This window comes from Topomyia yanbarensis, chromosome 3 (assembly GCF_030247195.1).
Source record: "Topomyia yanbarensis strain Yona2022 chromosome 3, ASM3024719v1, whole genome shotgun sequence".
Lineage (NCBI taxonomy): Eukaryota > Metazoa > Arthropoda > Insecta > Diptera > Culicidae > Topomyia > Topomyia yanbarensis.
In genome coordinates, this window is record NC_080672.1 from 53,796,123 (window position 1) to 53,814,380 (window position 18,258).

General features: G+C 36.4%; 1 protein-coding gene across 8 annotated transcripts in view; it reads left to right on the forward strand.

The window, feature by feature from the left end:
* The window catches only part of LOC131694293 (phosphatase Herzog), a 160,322-nt gene extending 149,499 nt beyond the window's left edge, over positions 1-10,823 (forward strand). For all 8 annotated transcript variants that reach the window (XM_058982908.1, XM_058982910.1, XM_058982906.1 and 5 more), the window contains one exon: positions 2,332-10,823. In XM_058982908.1, the coding sequence (XP_058838891.1) occupies positions 2,332-2,541 (210 nt within the window). In that variant the 3' untranslated portion in view covers positions 2,542-10,823. The remainder of the gene's footprint in view (positions 1-2,331) is intronic.
* The last annotated feature ends 7,435 nt before the right edge of the window (positions 10,824-18,258 follow it).

An 18,258-nucleotide genomic window follows, 5' to 3' on the forward strand; every position in this document is an offset into this window, starting at 1 on the left:
GCAATTGCACTGGACGGGACAAAATTGTGTGTCCCTCAAACTAGTATCGGGTGACCTTTGGCGGAACTGTATTGCATTTAATTACGTCTCCTTTGACAAGGATCGTCTGCCTGTTCGGTTGTTTGTATCGTGCGTCATACATTGTATTGTCTTCTGGCGTCTTTCGTGGACCCTCAGTTGTGCGCACGTTTGGTGTTCACAGTAAATTTCTTTTTCAGTTCGACTTTTGTGCAATAATTTAGAGTGTGCCTGGAAATGGCACATTTATCTGGACTGTGACTTATCCTCACTTATTTTATATAGCAGAACAAAATATCAGCGCCTTTCTAAGGTTATTACCCTTGGCAGGATCAACCTGACCAACCGCACGCTACGGGCACGACTGTATGTAGCCGAAAGATTAGTAATGTACACACCTAGAAAAAATCGTGCAAATTTACGTCTCTTGGCCTTGACATACACGAGCATCAAAAATGACGTAGTTTTACATTTGATTTAAATTTTACATTTCGTTGAATTTCGTAAATCACTTAATTTTACTTTACATATAGCGTTTGTTCTGAATAATGATAAGTGTAATTGTATGTCATTGCGTATGTAAAATATATGTTTCATGTAAAGTTAAACGGAACACGGTTATGTTCCGTCATTTCGCGAATTACGGTTTGTTAAAATGTGTCATGTTTGCAATTACGTCAACAATAAAATTCACATTTTTTGGTGTGTATAAGCAACATTAAAAATCTGTACTCAATCGTGATCATAGACAATAAAATAATAATCTGATTCCCTCAGCCTTACGGTGATAATCTGATGCTCATGGTGTCTCCTACCGGTTGCAAGTGATTATTTTCCGTGTTATCGAAAAGTCACATACAACTTCGAGTAACTTGGTCCGGTAACTAGATTTGCCCGATTTTGTTTACCAAGTTGGCGGGCAGCCTAATCTACAGAATAGCATTTCTTTCGGTTCAACTGTAGAAGTAATACGTGGCCAATGGCCATGTAATAAGAGCTTTAAAATTCTCAAGAGGATGTGATACCACAACTCTCGCTCAATTATACAAGTGTCACATGCCTCATGTTAAATCAAATCAACTCACTATTTTTTTTTTAATTTAATTCAATATTTCAAACGGCTCGATGAGATAATTTAACGGAGGTATGGATCAAGTATGTGAAAATAAAGATTAAAATGACGCACGTTAACGAGCTTACGGTGAATCACGTACACGCCACTAGCTCTTGCGCATATTGATCATCTTTTGCGGTGGAGATAATCTGCTTCTTAACCTACTGTATCTTGGGAGTCATTCACTTCGTTCACGTTGACGTCGTGGTGTTCACGTGAACAAGTTCTTCGGTGTTCCTTGAATTTACAGACCACAAGTGAATCCGCCATATTTTATATTAGCTTCCATGCTGATGGCAGTTGATTTGGAGGTACTGTAAGCATCTTTTTCAGTTGTGTTTATTGCCCAAACGGCAGCTACAAATCTATAGTTCAGGTGATAGTATATCTGACTGTATGTTGTCGCCGTAGAAGATCCTTAACTGTTTCCTTGCATTGTTTTCCGCAATGAGCCGTCTAACCACAGAACCGGAACGTATTTATTTGTACTTGATATATGCGAAGCGTGCTATGAGTGATGGTTACTCCAAGTGTTGTGTATTGTAGTGTCAGATAAAAAGGAATAGGAATAGGAATAAAAAGGAATTTTCACTTGAAAACACCATTAGGAATGCCTGGAAAAAAATTTTTCGATCTTCTGTAATGGATTTTACTTCTCTGCATCGCGACTTGAATTTTTTTAAGGGTAAGATCGCAAAATCGTGTAATCGGACCTCGATGTGACCATCGTTTTTATACACGGCGATTTTAATTGTATCGTTATCACACTCAACTATGTTTTACGTTATTATGTAATAATGAAACTGTATAAGGGCGACTTCCGTAATTCTAAGCTCTATTTTCACCTTCAGTAATGTACCACCACACAAATGCTTGGTCTAATATGGTTAGTCCTAAAGTCAAAGGAACCTGTATTTGGCCGGAGCATATCTTTTTGCCTCTGAGATCCACACATCTCCACGTATCACTTAGGCAAGCATATAAGCAACGGTTTCTTCTGTTCTTCACACTAGATTAAAGTAACTGCTATTTGTTGTTTGCTTCGGTTTGGGCGATAAATAGTAGATATTAGAATGAGTTGGAAGTAAACAGAACTCATGTTTAATACCAGATTTCCATTTTGCATCCGCCATATAAACCTCAAAAAATTCCACTCATACAAACCATTATACATTTCCATTTTTCTCTCTTCCGCACAGGTGCCAGTGAAATCGTGGTTCGACGATGCTAGTGATTCGGAACTGTTAGATCTAATACCGCTGTTCGAGAAGCTAAGCAAAGTGGACTCTGTATATACTGTATTATGCAACTCCAGCTCACAGCTACAGTCGTTGTCGCAGCAGCATCTGCTCAGCCAGCAACAGTCCCCCCAGAATCAGCTGAGCTCAACCGATGTTAACAACACGTAACATTGGCAACACATGTTTATCAACATTGTATGATTAATTTAAACAGTTTTTATCAGTTGTTTAATTTTTCCTTTTTAAATCGTTTTAAATTAACTAGAGTTTAATTAAAAATCTAGCCTCGTAGTCACAATGGGGTAGCAGCCCCATTGCAACCTAAGGCATGTAAGGGTTGTAACGAGGAAGATGAATTATACACAAAACACACACACACCACAATACTAAGAAATTCACACACACAGTATAGGCGAACAGCGATAATTCGAATCGGAAAACTAATTTATGTACACGCAGATAGTTGTATATTACTTTGAGGTAAACAAAATATTTGTTATTTATACTAAAACAAACAAGAGTCACGACTTTAATATATATGCATGTGAATCAAATTACGCTTTCAATTAGGTACAGTTTTACGGTGTTTTACTCCTTGCTGTCTCTCGTGTAATTATTATCGAACACATAAACAGGAACGCCTACTCCGTTAGTTTCAATCTGATATGTTGGTGAAACCTAGGTACAAGATCGACTGACATTACACTATCTTGCATTGTAGACAAATCAAGGAATCAAGTGTGTCTGTTTAACGTGTCTAGGGAACGGATAGAGTTAGGATATAGCGAGTCAATGTATATCATCGTACATATCACCACAACTTACCCAAGCATAATCAAGGTGGCGAAACGATCAAATCGGTTGTAGAAAGTTTGATTGCAATGCGAGATGGTGTTGTCGGTGGGATTCGCTGAAAGTAGCCTTGGGCTGGATGTGAATAAAATCGTTTTTAACCGAAATAGGGTCACAATGGAGTCACAATCAGCATATTTAGGTGAAAAGATGTAAACCACGATTCCTTTCGTCGGCGCGATTTTCGCCTTCTTTGGCCAACCAGAAACAGGCTAAAGTAGAAACAATAAGAGACACGCTAAAATAGAATCTGATTAGTAGCATCAACTTTCTTCATATATGGCCTATGTTAAGTCAAACAGGTTTAAGCGTATTTTTCTGAAACAAGAACGCTGTTTAATCAAAAACAGTTCTAGAGAAAAATAAATAAACATACTTAATTTTTGGGAATTTGCCAAATATGGCAACACTAATTGTTAATGGTAAAATATCAAAAAGTGCATTGTATAACATGACCAAATATCACAGAAAAATATTGACGCTCAGTTCTGTTTGGCTTAACGGAAGTCATATAAAGTATACGGTGGACTGCTCTGCTTACGAGACGGCTCTGTTCAGATGCAAAGTATAAGAAAACTACTTCAGAAAGGAATGGTCCAAGTCTACCAAAAGAAGTTGTCAGTTCAACCCATATCAGTAAACAATCATTTGTTGTGTTTCTTTTCCTATAACGAAAGGCGGTGTTGAGCGTAGAAGGAGAGAGCCACTGCACGCTTCAGAGAAAGAATAGGAATTTCTTGTCAAAACATGCTAATTCTTCTTGGCAACCCAACTTTACCGTACTACGTTTACGTTAAAACGCTTATTTTGGCAATAATCGTTCCGCGCTAAAACAACTTGACCTGTGTCAATCTACTCCATTGGGTCTTTGGTCCTACGGTAACAGACCATGTTTCGGTCCAGCGTAAGCGACTATTGTCAAAATAGAGACTGCAATTACGAACAAGCACATATTCGTCAAACGTGAAAGCTGAATGGAATATTTATGCAGAGAAATACGATACAACAAAAAAAACCTTTCCCGTGAAAAATTTATTTGCGGAAAAGCTTCTATTTCCACACTTAATCTTGTTCTACCGAATCCCAGCTTTTTTCGCTACTTTTACCGAGTTTTGCACAGCCGAGCACTCAGCTAACAAAACTTTTATTGAGATCTCAGTAGAAGTGACGTTTGTTTTGAATACACTTGGTAAATATATCGCTAAAAATCAGTAAATTAACGCTACTTTGCTGAGCTATCAGTTGAAAATTTTTACTGACTGTTTAGCTGTGCGGAAATTACCGAACTGAATTGAGTGTGTATTTATGGATTTATTTTGCATATTTGGTTTTACAGCAACTGAACGTAACTTCACAAGTGAGCCGGATGTAACTTATGTGGTTTTCGTTTGAGGCGAAACTGAGTCAGTTCCTAACCCCAACTGCTGTCAAAATGTATGAACTGACAGCGGTTGGGGTTAGAACCTGACTCAGTTTCAGGTTCAAGCGAAATCGCCATTAGTGGCACATATGCAAAACAGTGCTGCCGAAACAAATATTTGCAGTCTCACCATTCAAGATTTGGTGAAAAAAATTCACCATTCTTGCTACTTAGAATTTTTTTAAAATCAAGTGTCAACGAACTTCGAAGAAGTATAATTTTAATAGTTGAAAAAACAAAAATAGGGTGATTGAAAAAACGGTTAGGATGGGAACGACATTCATTTAGGCAATTTACAAGTGAAACGAATGATTGTATACAACTGCGCAACTATGCGACTATCATGAAAATGTTTGTTGAAAGCATGTTCTGATAAGGATTAATTCATTCTCCAGCAGAAATACCAACAGAAGAATGACGTAGGTGGAATCTTTAAAAGCTGTACACTAGTCGAACCTCACGAGTATATAAGGAATTGAACAAAACAACTAAATCGATCTACCATTTATGTAGGTAGCTATATAGCAAAAACTCTTCTGTGTTTCCACATCGCAGCAAATTGAATCAAGAAAACATCTCAATCAAAACAACCGTGTTGATTACTACTACTTGAGTAGGAATGCGCGAATTACTCTTTCACCAAACTACTATCACTACCTCTATTGTAGAAAAGGGACACATTCTGCGCGATCTTCTCGAACGAAAAAAATTTCAAATAGGTTCAAATTCCAGCAGGTAATCGAACACCTGAGGTAAAAGGGGTTTTTATCGATAACGTTACACCAAACCACAGTTAGTCAATGTTTCCCGGTCAATGGAAAAAAAACGTAAAAAATTCGATAGTGTTTAGTACCGAAAATTTTATGTTGTAATCAGGAAGCACATGCTGTTGCATTTAATCGAGGGATTAAAATCGTTTGAAAGTCAAATAACTATTCGTAATAAGAGCAGGTTTTGATACAACACGTATGTCGATAACAAGAAACTCAGCAAAAGGAAGGCATTTGTGAAAGTGCAAAGGCAAAAAAAACAATAACATTGTACTGTGAGAAAGACTTTGGAAAATTACATAACCTACAACAAAAGCACTGTAAAAATAAAAAAAAGCGAGAGAACGACAAAGGGGAACACTACGTAAAATTCCAACATAATTTTTGTACTTGTGAGTAAATAAATATGTACCCGCCAGGAATTGCGCTCGCAGAAATATTGGTTGCATCAGCGAAGCAAGCACCCGCAGTTGGTAACTTGCACCGAACGGGGGGCAAAACCAATGCTATGAAATAAAAAAGTATATATTTTTATATACCGCCGTATAAAAATTCAAAACTAGCAAAGGAAATGAAAATAATAAATCATAAAACTAATACAATACTTGATAAGCTAAATTATACAAAACACACATCTTGTGTATTTTACTACATACAATAAAAAAAACAAATTGTAATATTTGTACCATAATAGAAGGAAGCAAACAACACTGCAAACAAAATTGTAATACAAGCGCGGAACGTTAGGGTGTCACTTATTTGAACACGGTGGCCTTGTGTTGGTTTTCTACATAGATAGTATAAGTTTGTGGCAAAATTCCCGAACATTTGTTTCGGGAGGGGCGGTCAATAATCAACGTAAAAATAGATAAACGGATTTTGTCAATTCGTTGTGATATGGTCTTTTAAAATCCCCTTTATTTCTGAACAAATTAGATTCACTAATGGTGATTTGAGATGCTAACTTATCATTTTCAATGTATAATCAAGGTTTACTTTGGATAACCAAGGACAGTCGACTGGTCGAAGTTTTCAGCGCTATTATGAGCAAGCTTCCATGATGTAATGGAAGACCGTCAACACCAGGGGTGTCAGCCTTCCAGACCAGTACTGCGATTTCACCATCACTATCTGCTCGTCCGTGTACTCGAGGGACCAAGTCTTCTTCCGACTGATGATGTCCTCCATCTTGAGGGCTTGGTGAAACAAGGCATGGGAGCAGTGATATTTTCAACCGGCGTCACGCAAACTCATTCCGTTCTTGTGGTCGAACAGCTTTTTCAACGCTTCCTTCTTCTTCTTTGTCATTATCTTCGCCGGACGGCCGCTACCTGCCTTCCGCTCCACGCTTAGGGATACCAGGTCCGGTAAGCTGTACTCACGGGCACGTTTTCGTCTCGAAAGTGGTTTAACGTAAACATTTTTCCACGATGCGTTTCGTAAAACCGTACAACACGCTCGCAGAGTGCTTACGGCCAATTTCTTCACTGGATGAAAACCGGTTTTCGCTGAAAACCAATTTTCGGATAGCTGGGAAGCAATTAGTCGAAAGCCGGTTTTCAGCGAAAACTGGTTTTCATCCAAGTGAAGAAATTGGCCGTTACTGTTTCGACGCCATCTTCGATTGAACAATTCTCTTGAAGAGAAAAAAATTACGCCCTTTACTTTAATTACAGAAAGGTATTGATATCTTTCTCATTTTAATTGAATAATATTTGTTAAGGATTACACAACTTAATGCTTATTTGAAAAATCGGTCTATTGGCTCTCAAACGTGAAACTTATCTGCTCGATGCGCCAACTAGATTTCATTATTGGTACCAATCAAATGATAACGAAAGTATTTCCTGCGTTGAAGATATACGGGAGGGTTGTTCTATTTCAATTATTTTAGGATGATTTGAATTACAGTTGATAAGAACACAGTTATTTTCGTCCACTATCGTGTTTTCTATCCAGATTTCCATGCATTTCATTTCAGTATACACTGAAATCGTAAGAACGAATTGCTAGTGATGTAATAAGACCTTTATATTTGTCAGAGGTAGAAAACATATTTTCTTCATTAAAGCTACTTTGCATTAGAAGAAATAACAAATAATTGAAATATTGGTGAATATTCTCCGTGAATCGCGATGACTTTTCTATTCACCACTCCGCGCCGATTTCATCCATCGACGCGATTACATTTGTTGTGAACAAAAAATGCCAACCGCGAAAACATTTCTCCTTGAAATATATTAAAACTGGATTTGGTGCCACGATCTTTGGCGAACGCCCCGACAGCATTCTCGATGTTGTGATAACCATCACCAGAAAATGCGGATCCAACGTGTAGTTATTTGACATGACGCCATTTGAACGCTTTGATTGCTCGGAATTTATTACAATCACCTGAGGTCGTGTATGATCCATGAATTCATGATTCATGAATCCCTTCCTTCTTGAATTCATGATTCATGAATCCCTTCCTTCTTGATATGTCGAAATATTCTAAGTTATGCCGTCGCAGTACAATGACATACGTCGGATTTGAGAATTAAGTTGGACAAGCCTTCCAAAATATTCAGTTACCCAAGGGTTATTTCTTCTTAAGATATCGCATCGGAGGAGCAATCTATAAGAGTGATCCCAGAATCCATTTTACTGGATGCAAGCCAAGACAATACCCATGCAACCAAAAGTTTGTTTAAGAAAGCTGCATAAGCTTCTCATTTTAAGTAATTTTCCGATACGTTTCGTGTTTTAATAACGGCTTAAGCAGCTTTCAAGTTCCATTAAAACTTTGCTAAGCACTGTATATGAACACTCTTCCTTATCCTGATCGAAGAGAGCAAGTGCTTGTCGCGGTCGGTGGCGTAGTTCTCTTTAGCGTAACTGTCTAAAGCGTCTCTGGAGAGAAAACATTAGTTTATCCTAGCGCTGTTTGTATGCGGGGCATATCCAAAAACTCATGTAAACTATCGTTACAGTATTGAAACTTTGGAGAATTCTTACTGCAATCATCCTGATGATTCTGGCCCGATAGCTTGCGTTACCCACGGAACAAAAAGGCGAACAGACAGATGATTCTTATCTAAGAGGACATAATTTGGCAAAGTAGACGGTCGTCGAAAGTCGCCCTACACGAGTTCGGATGAACATAAGTTCTTCTGCCATCCTGATAAACTGATCCTAAATGCCATCGTTCCAAAACCTGTATTGACTGTAGCATTGAGTCTTTGAAATGATCAACCCAGTAGGTAGAGCAAATCCATGCACGTCAAACTTAAATCGGTGACTACGCCATTGTTCTCAACTTTGTATGCAGGTACGTAGGCACGGTATTCTTTCGTAAGAATCTCCGGTTGTGTAATTCGTTTGATTGTATTTTTTAAGACAATTTAAAAAAAAAACTTTTTGAACAACTTAGTGGAATGTCACCAGTAACCTTCCTAAGACAAATGTTTTCTATTTAATTCCACTATGTAAATAATACTTACCAAAATGCGATATATGATGAAACACTGTCATTTTATGCTAACAAGTATGGTTGGAAGTATTTAGTATAACTCTTTCAGTACTGGTTGGTTTCCTATAGATTTCTAAAATCTGTGATTTTCGCTCTCTAAATTACAAGGATATCCAAAAAGGATAATGCGTTATCTCTTTCTACTTCTTGTGTGAACTTAATATTATTATAAATGTTTCTAATGTCTTCCAACATCTTTGTTAAATCTTTTCTTTCGATAATGCAAAAGATATTGCGTTACTTTGCTCTTCCATTGACTAATGCTAGTTTGTTGAAGTAGCCAATGCTCTAAAGGTTAATTGAATCTTTTACGAGGACACTTGGGAATAAGGTGGTTACACCAAAAGATGGGTTGAGGCACATGCTGCTGAAGTTATTTCTCTGGTTAAGCCATTTGATACTTGGTATCGAAACTTACGGTCGAGTTAGATATCCCACAGAATGGGTTCGTAAGTATCTTCGAAAATGTTTTGAATTGGTTTCAAACTCTGTGTGAAATATTCTCAATTTTTCTAGCTGCGGAACACATGCATCAAGGTTCATTCCTTTCCAGAAAGAGATTGGAGTTTTAATCGATTCCTGAATAAACTTTAAATTTCTCTAAGCATGGTCTCGCACAAGCAATTAAAAAAATAAAGAAGCCTCAGAAAAACCGCTGAAATTGTCTAAAAATTTGCCACATTCCTATAAGAAATTAGAATCCATACACGAAGGCCGTTAGAGTGATTGATTGCAAAACGGAAATGACGAGCGGCACCCTAGCAAAACCGCGAACGCATGCCAGAGTGAACAAGTGAACAATCGATTTTGTATGTATCTTTGTAGTACGAAAATAACGCGACTCGAGCATGATGTGTACTGAGCAAGAGCAAAACAAAATGAAATCATTAGTAATAAAGTCATGGAACAAATTTTCATAAAAAAAAGAAAACGAAAATACCTGTCCCAAGTGTACTTTATTTACGACGCGGTTTTTGTGTGACGCGAGTGTGTGAATGACGCAATTAATGACTGAATGTAAGTGTGAGCGAGAAAGCTACTTTTGTGTGCAACAAAAATTGAAACAATAGAAAGCAATCACAGTAATAACGGACGGAAGCCGTTATTTTTATTTGTTTATTAGTTCTTAGTTCTCTTTATTGTCAAATTATTCTTAGTCATACTTTTTAGTTCAACTATCCATTGGAAGTGAAAAAGTATTTCAAATCAAAGGCGAGAATTCGATTTGCACAAAGTGTATTTTCAACATATTGCGTCTAAGAGAAAAAAAAATTAAGCATCAGAATTTGCTACCAAAAAGAAAAATTCTACGTACATAAAAGAAGTAAAAAAACGAACATAACGAAACGCGGAAACTTTACAGTACTTTTCGATTCTAGTTTTACTCCTAATCTTTTATTTAAAACGAAAGAGAAAGTAACACCTTAGAAAAGTTTATTTTTAACACATTTAATAAATTATGTTAAGTAGTCAAAGCATGGACGAAACGATCGGAACGAGTCCCCGTTTCCGCACACTAGTGTATAACGAGCGAGTCCAGGAGAAAGAAAACACACAGGAGGTGTTTTTGTTGTTTGGTAACACATTCTGAATTGTTTTCCGCCATGTAATTATTGCTTAACATTTTTAATTTACCGACAGTTTATGTGTGTTTCAGATTTGTTGTCTTTCTTTTTTTTGTGTAGAAACCGAGTAAGCCAGAGTAAGAGGAGGCTTAGAAAATTTTTTTCTTCTGTTGATTGTTTGGAAATTATAGAATCAATGATAAGCAATTGTGCGTGCAGAAATTAGAACAGAAATGCAGAGAATCAAACATTATTTTTATTTAAGCATTTATGTATTTAAGCACAACTGAAAATGAGAAAAATGAGTTATAATATATTTCATTTAAATAGTGTTTCGCATCTTTGTTTTTCTTTTGTTCAAAATCAGCATTTAAGAATTGATTGAAAACGTCGAAACAATAAGTAAACGCAGTAGCGATATTTCACATAGTCCCTGAATGGCAGTCGTAGTAGCTCACATCTCTAACTGTTGTCAGTTTGATTGTCAAAGTTATTTTAAGAAGAGATTTTGACAATCAGACACTTTTTTAATTGGACATTGATCCAACTAGGTGTTCAACCCGTGAACCACAACTGTACCTAATTTCCTAAAGTACAGCTATGATCCGTCCGTATATCATGTAGGGTAAGTTGACTAATCACTATTTTACACAACATTAGATTAAGGCATTTTGCTTTATTAAGGGGTTATAAACAAAGCTGGAATTCAAAAAATCGATTTTTTTTAAATATTTTGAAAGTACATACTTGAAAATATCCGTGCGAAATTTCATCCAAATTGGAGCACTAGTTTAAATTATAGCTATTTGCATCGCGGTTCTTCACGAATGAAGTTAACACAAAACTTCAAACGCAATTATCTCGGAATAAAGTTTTTTGAAAAGTACCGTTGCGGTGAACGTGATATCTCAAAAACTATTCATTATTTTTTTTAATTTTTTATACTTACATTTGCGTGTACTTCCTTTTTCACCAAAAAAAAAATTTTAATTTGAAATTTTTTTCACAACAAAACTCAATTTTTTGGTCAACATGTTTTATTTTGCAAGAAAACAATTTTCTATTGGGAAACCGATTCGTTTAAATATACCACAATACATTTTTCTTGAACAATCTTTTTAATTTTTGGATTTCAGTTGTGCGTTGTGGCTTGTTCACCGCAAACCTCTGCCAAAAACATGCTTCGGGGGATGGGCCATAACTCCGAAAACCTTGACTACTTTTTTAATTCAACTTGTTTTTTTCTATCTTCGATAGTGCTACTAACGAACAGTTTTTGGCATTTTCAAATAAAATTTGCAAAAATACGAACTTAGCTCACTTTTTCACCACAAGTTTGTATATAACCCGTTAAAAATGAACTGGCCGTTGAGAGCTTCTTGACGGTGTTCATCAGAATAACCACAGAGATATCCAACTAGGTTACGGCATTAGATGGATTAACCGTTATGTGTCCAACAAAAAAAACACCTTTCACAGGTCGACGAGGGTACCCAAGTACCCATAAATTGAAATGCTCATAACTGTGGCTTTCTTTAACCGATTTGGACACTTGTAGAGGTTTTGGATTCAGGAACTCGTCCACTTGTTGATTCTGTAAAATTGAACTGGATGAATGGATCTGGTTCTTGGTAATCCGGATTTTCCGGAGCATAATGTTCCGGTACTAGGGTATGATTTGAAATTTTTAATAATGTCCTAGCAATATGAGTATCAAAACTCTTCAAATTTTCTCAGAAATCTGTTAGTTATTGTTACGGAACCCTATGGCAATTTGAAAATTGAATTAGAATGGAATGGCCACTCACGGCCCCACGGGAACCTGCTCCAGAATGTCCGTTCTAGGGTTAAGACACCAAATGGTTCCAAAACCACGAGATGCAGCCTCCTGATCCAATTCCAAGAATTTTGATACCGTAAACCGGGGTGATTTTGATCACCGGGATGACTTTGATCACTCGAAACTTTTTTCGTAGATCGCTTGTTAAAATAATAGTCTACCGAATCATTTTAATTTGAAATGATTTTTACTCTAATCTTATTAAATGCTGATTTGTTATACTTTTTGAGTATATTGTTCGGTTTTTGGGTATAAAAACTACAAAAAACCGAAATTTGACTTTACCTTATTTTTACAAAGCTTCGTATAGTATCTATTTTTTATAAAACAAATAAATTTCAGATTTGAGCAAGAGTAATAAATTACAAGTGAGTTTTTATTTTTCTTTAGATTGGGATGCGCCAAATTTAGTTTTAAGGGTTTGTTCATTTTACATACTTTTTTTGTGAAACTAGTTGACAATTATTTCAAATTATTTTAAACTAAATTTCACAACATTTTTTTATTGTTCAATATTCCAACGTGTTAAAATGGATGAAACTTTTTGTACATTGATAAAGCACAGAAATAAAACAATTTTAGCAGTTTTAAATGTTTTCAGGATCCTTACTACTGGTTACTCGAATTTTGCAGTACATTCAAATACTTTGTATAATACCAAACTTCTTCTTAACAATGAGTATCTTCCCAGCATTAGTTTAAACAAACATTTGAATGAAAAACATTGATATCAATAACTTAATATGGGTGAACATGCAGGTTATCAAAGTCACCCCGCTATACGAAAACGAACTTCAACTTGAAATCATTTTTGGAAAAATAGCTGTAAGCGGACAATTTTAGGTAAAACCATCCAATCTTGTTCTCCATACATCAGTACATGGTTTAAAAATATTAAACTTGAAAAAATGTGTTGCGTCTAAAAATATGCAATGATTACTTCGAAAAGTGATCAATGTCACCCCGGTTTACGGTACCCATATTGCTAGTATTCCATTGAAATTCACAAATAGTGTCCCAGCACTGGAACATGTTTCCGAAAATCTGAATTTCTGGGAACCGAATAAAATAACCCGATTCATTTTACCAATTCTAAAAGTGGATGAGTTCCCGAATCCAAAACACCCAGAGGTATCAAAATCGGTTGAAAATTATCTTAGTTATTGGAATTTCAGTTTTAAGGGCTACCCATGTCGGCCTATTACATAGTAAATAAAATCAAGAGCCCCTCCTCACTCCCGTCTTACTATATCAACAATATTATGAACCAAAAAGCTTGACTTAGTGAAATTCTAAGATGTCGCAAAGTTCCAGCTATGGATAAAACATGAAAATTTCATTAATTGAAACCTAAAAAGGTACCCTGGTACCGCGTCGGACACAACGGTTAGGACACGCCCAACATTGGTTCAGTTCTAAATTCGTAATTTGCTACTATGTTTTAATGGCCACAAGGTTCTACCACAGAGAACAGACGTCCATCTTCAGCATTCAACTTGTGTAAAATCTCTAACGGTTTCGAAGGTAGTTGGGATATCCAAACCGGGTGCGCTACTGTCGTCATGTTTTTTTTTGTGGCTGAGTTCGACGGAATTAACAGCAGTTATTCCTCTACCCAGTCAAACTAATCCGGAACCGGTTCGGACTTCCAGCATGAATTCCAGCTCAAATGCATCAACCGAAAGAGTCGGAATCGGTTTTTTTCTTTGTGCAAGATTCCATACTGAATCCATTCCAACCCTCCCGCAACTTGACGTTTAGTCTAAGTTGTTTGAAACCACCGTGTTTCGAATGATGTCGCCACCATAGAACGCCGTCCACTAATTGCGATACTGTAAATTTCTATGCCAGAAAATAATTTCGTGACGTCTTTTACGAACTTGTTTTCTTTATTTACATTCGGAAGAGATAATCAAGATGATCATTTCAAAACAGCGTAATAATTTAAGATAAATACAAACAAGTTAAGGATTACAAATTGTGCCGAATGTAAAATATAAAATGCATGATTTGATTTGAGCTTCTAGTGTGAACTTTTTCCTCTCCCATTGCCCTTGAAATATCTTTCGCATATGACAATTCTCGAAAGTTTGTCGTTAATCTTTAAATACATTTAGTTTTGTGATTATCATTTTTCACTTCGCATTTAACAAAGGCAGAATTGACTTCGACTGTTTATTTCTGGCAGTATAGCTTCTAACTGATAGGTGCTGCGACATGTACGGTGCAAAGGTTTCCACGAAATTCAGAAGTGATGACAGTTCATTTTTTATCGGAGAGGGAGCAAAACAGTCCAGTATCATTGTGTGTGTTTTTTACATTGCAATACAACTATTACTATCTAATATCTTAAGACTAAACAAAGGTGCTCACTAACTAGTATAAGCGCCGCTTGTTTGTATGCTGATGATTCCAAAAAATCATGAATCATTTAAAAATAATGCATCGGAATAAAGATGCATTTTTAAAACAAAACAACACCAAACGCCCAAAAAGTCTTCAAAAATGAATTATCGAAAGTAAAAAAAATGAACAAGAAAATTTTCACTGTGAACAAGTTTGCGCTTTTTTTAGAAATTGTTCTTGAATAAAAATTGATCCGCCATTTTAGACCCACAGACCCAAATAAAGTGGTTTCAACGATTTGTATAGAAGCTGTCAAGTTGTTCCCCCTCTGATCCATTCAGGAGTTCGAACCGGTTCCGGAATTGATTTGACGAATAGTTGGGATAGGTTGGTGTGGCGGCGCTAGTGTTTATTGTATATTAATTCAAATGTTCACACACGTTTTTTTTAAATATTTTTGTTCGATCATGGATGTCTGTTCTCTGTGGTTCTACTGTATCGATTTTGTTGGCTATGTCCGGCAAATTTAAGGCTAAGAGAAACAAAAGTAATGAAATTGAAAAAAGATAGGTATTCTAAAACGAATCAGAGCCGGCGTCGATGGAAAAACATGGGTTATGTGCCATCACCGACTATGCGGTAGACTTGGGTGCAACGCCAACTCCTACTTAGCAGAAGGCAAAGGATTCTTCACATTTCCTTTCGATCATGCCCGTATGAGCCTGCCTAGTCCTATAGTTTATAACTGATTCGCTCTGGAATACCTATCCGTCTTTTAGTTTCATTGCTTTCGTTTCTCTTAGTCTTAAATTTGCCGAAAATAGCCAAATCGATAGAGTTGAAACGGAATTTTGACAGTGCAATAATATAAAACCGAAAATATAAGCGCGTTTACCCAAACTTCCCGATGGAAAGAAACGATTGGCGATTTGCGGCAAAGCCAAAATTAGTCATGCGACACCTATGATTCAGCTCATGAACTGGCAAAGTGATACAGTTTGCTTTTTTTAACCCGTAAGTGAGTCGTAGCTTACAACAAAATCTTCATTATCTTCTCGGAAAAAGCTTACCACTGCCAAAATATGAATGAAACGAGTAAGAAATTTAGTTTTATTTGCAATTATTCTGAAATTACAGCCATTTGCAACTATTTCACTCATACATTTCTTCGAAATGTAATCGGGGTATTATTGTGGTTATAAAAAATCATTTCATAAATAAAGTTCCAACTCGAAACCGAGACCCAATCAGTACCAATGTCAAACTCCTTCATATTTTGAACTACGTAGGAGATTCAGTGAAGACTATCGGAGAGAAGGATCGGCTGTGCATGATACAAAGCTGACACTTTCCTATTAGCCGGATATATTCTTTCCTCGCCTGATCTGGAGAGTTTCATGAATTTACACCATCTCATGAAGGTTTAGCTTAACTTAGGACGAACGGGAAATGCTGTTGCGGCGGCTACGGTGCTCAACAAATTACATTTCGAAACAGCGCGCATATAGCTCTGCGAATAATATTAGAAACCACTATGTTTTACACTCTTTTCGCAAGATGTTTACTCATCATCTTATAAAATGATGGTTAGCGGATCATATTGATCCCGATTTCGAACTCAGTTTTAAGACACATTTTCAATCAAATCTGCATGAACTAGTACTTAAATTGTTTGTTTAAGTTTAAATTTTCAGTTTCTGGTGGATATTACCATTTTTGACCTGGTTGGTCAGTGAGAATCGGTGCCGAATGAGGTCATGTTTTGCATCTATAGATGTATGCAGAGCCGTCACCATAAATCACAGGTTTGTTGACAGAATACTAATTATAAACAAAAACAAAACAAGAATGAGAATGTATATATTATATTTGGACATGATACAACCGATCTTTTATGTCCCGGATTACGATTCCGATGCCGATTCCGGCGGTACAATAGTATTTCTCATAATATTGATCAATCAACAATGTGGTGAATCAATGAAACTGATCTCAAGAATTTGTAATATACTTGAAGCTTTATATAAAGTCCCATCTAAAATGATATTGATACTCTGATTCAAATACTGACCCTGGATTATACGTGAAAGTAATCCGGAACATCCGTATAACTAATCAATTCATGAATCTAGTCCTAGAACCCCGAATTTTCATTGAATTTAAGAAACAATAAAAACACCTGATTCTAAGACCAACTTTATAAAGAACTAGACTCATGAAGTAGCGAGTTTTACGAATTATTCGGATATTCCAGATGATTTCACGTAGAATCCAGGGTCAGTATTTGAATCAGAGTATCAATATCATTTTAGATGGGATTTTACATAAACTTTCAAGCATATTACAAATTTTTGGGATCAGTTTCATTGATTGACCACATTGTCGCTTGATCAATATTATGAGAATACTATTGTACCGCCGGAATCGGTACCGGAATCGTAATCCGGGACACCCAAGATCGGTTGTATCATGTATACATTCTCATTTTTTTGTTTGTGTTTATTATAGAAAAACTCGAAAGAGAACTGCGGAGACTCCATTTTGACTCGATTGGATTCGCGTTTAGCTGTCAAAAAAGGGATCCAATCGAACATTGCCTATCCTTATAACATTGGACTAGAGTTCCTATATATAGAGTTAGGCGGACACAAAACTGGCTGCTCTTATTCCAGGAAGAAAACACTAGCAACCCATGCAAATGTTCAAGCTCTAGCTTAATGATTTCATTGTCGTCGTGAGTACGAACTTTACATGTACGAATAGAAAACCAATTCGAAGATCTGATGATATGATTTCATACTTGTGCGAATATCTCTTTGTGTTACAAAAAAATCTTGATCTTCTCGTTTCTCTACACTCGATAACACAAGAAAAGAGTAAAATAATTATGACCATAATTACAATACCTTTTCCATATACATCCAAAGAGAACATGTTATGTGACGCCATGCTCGATTGGCTCCGCTATTTGACGTGTTCAATTGGCTCCGCTCAGTGTCTCCGCCTAACTATGAATATAGTAACTATACATTGGACGTGTTGCCATACAATGCCGGGACATACGTTGCCAAAAATGCTGTTTTTCTCTCCGCAGTTCTCTTACTAGAGTTTTTCTAGTTTATTAGTATTCTGTCAATAAACCTGTGATTTATGATGACGGTTCTGAATACATCTATGGATGCCAAACATGACCTCATTCGGCACAAATTCTCACTGATTAACTAGGTCAAAAATGGTAATATCTACCAGACACTGAAAATTTAAACTCTAACAAACAATTAAAGTATTAGTTCATATAGATTTGATTGAAAATGTGTCTTAAAACAGAGTTCGAAATCGGGGTCAATATGACCCGCTAACACCTTATTCGTTACAAAAAGTTAACAACTAAAGAAGGTTAATGAGCTAAACTTATCAATCAAATTCTAGTTTAAAAATTCTCCTTGCGTTCAAACCAAAATAGGAGGCTTATTACTACCGCTACTTTTCTTCTCAAGATACTCTAGCGTCTTCTTGGCGTAATGGGAAGAGGCTTATCCGGCCAGAAGATGTACTTCCCATTCCTATGATGCTTCTTTAAG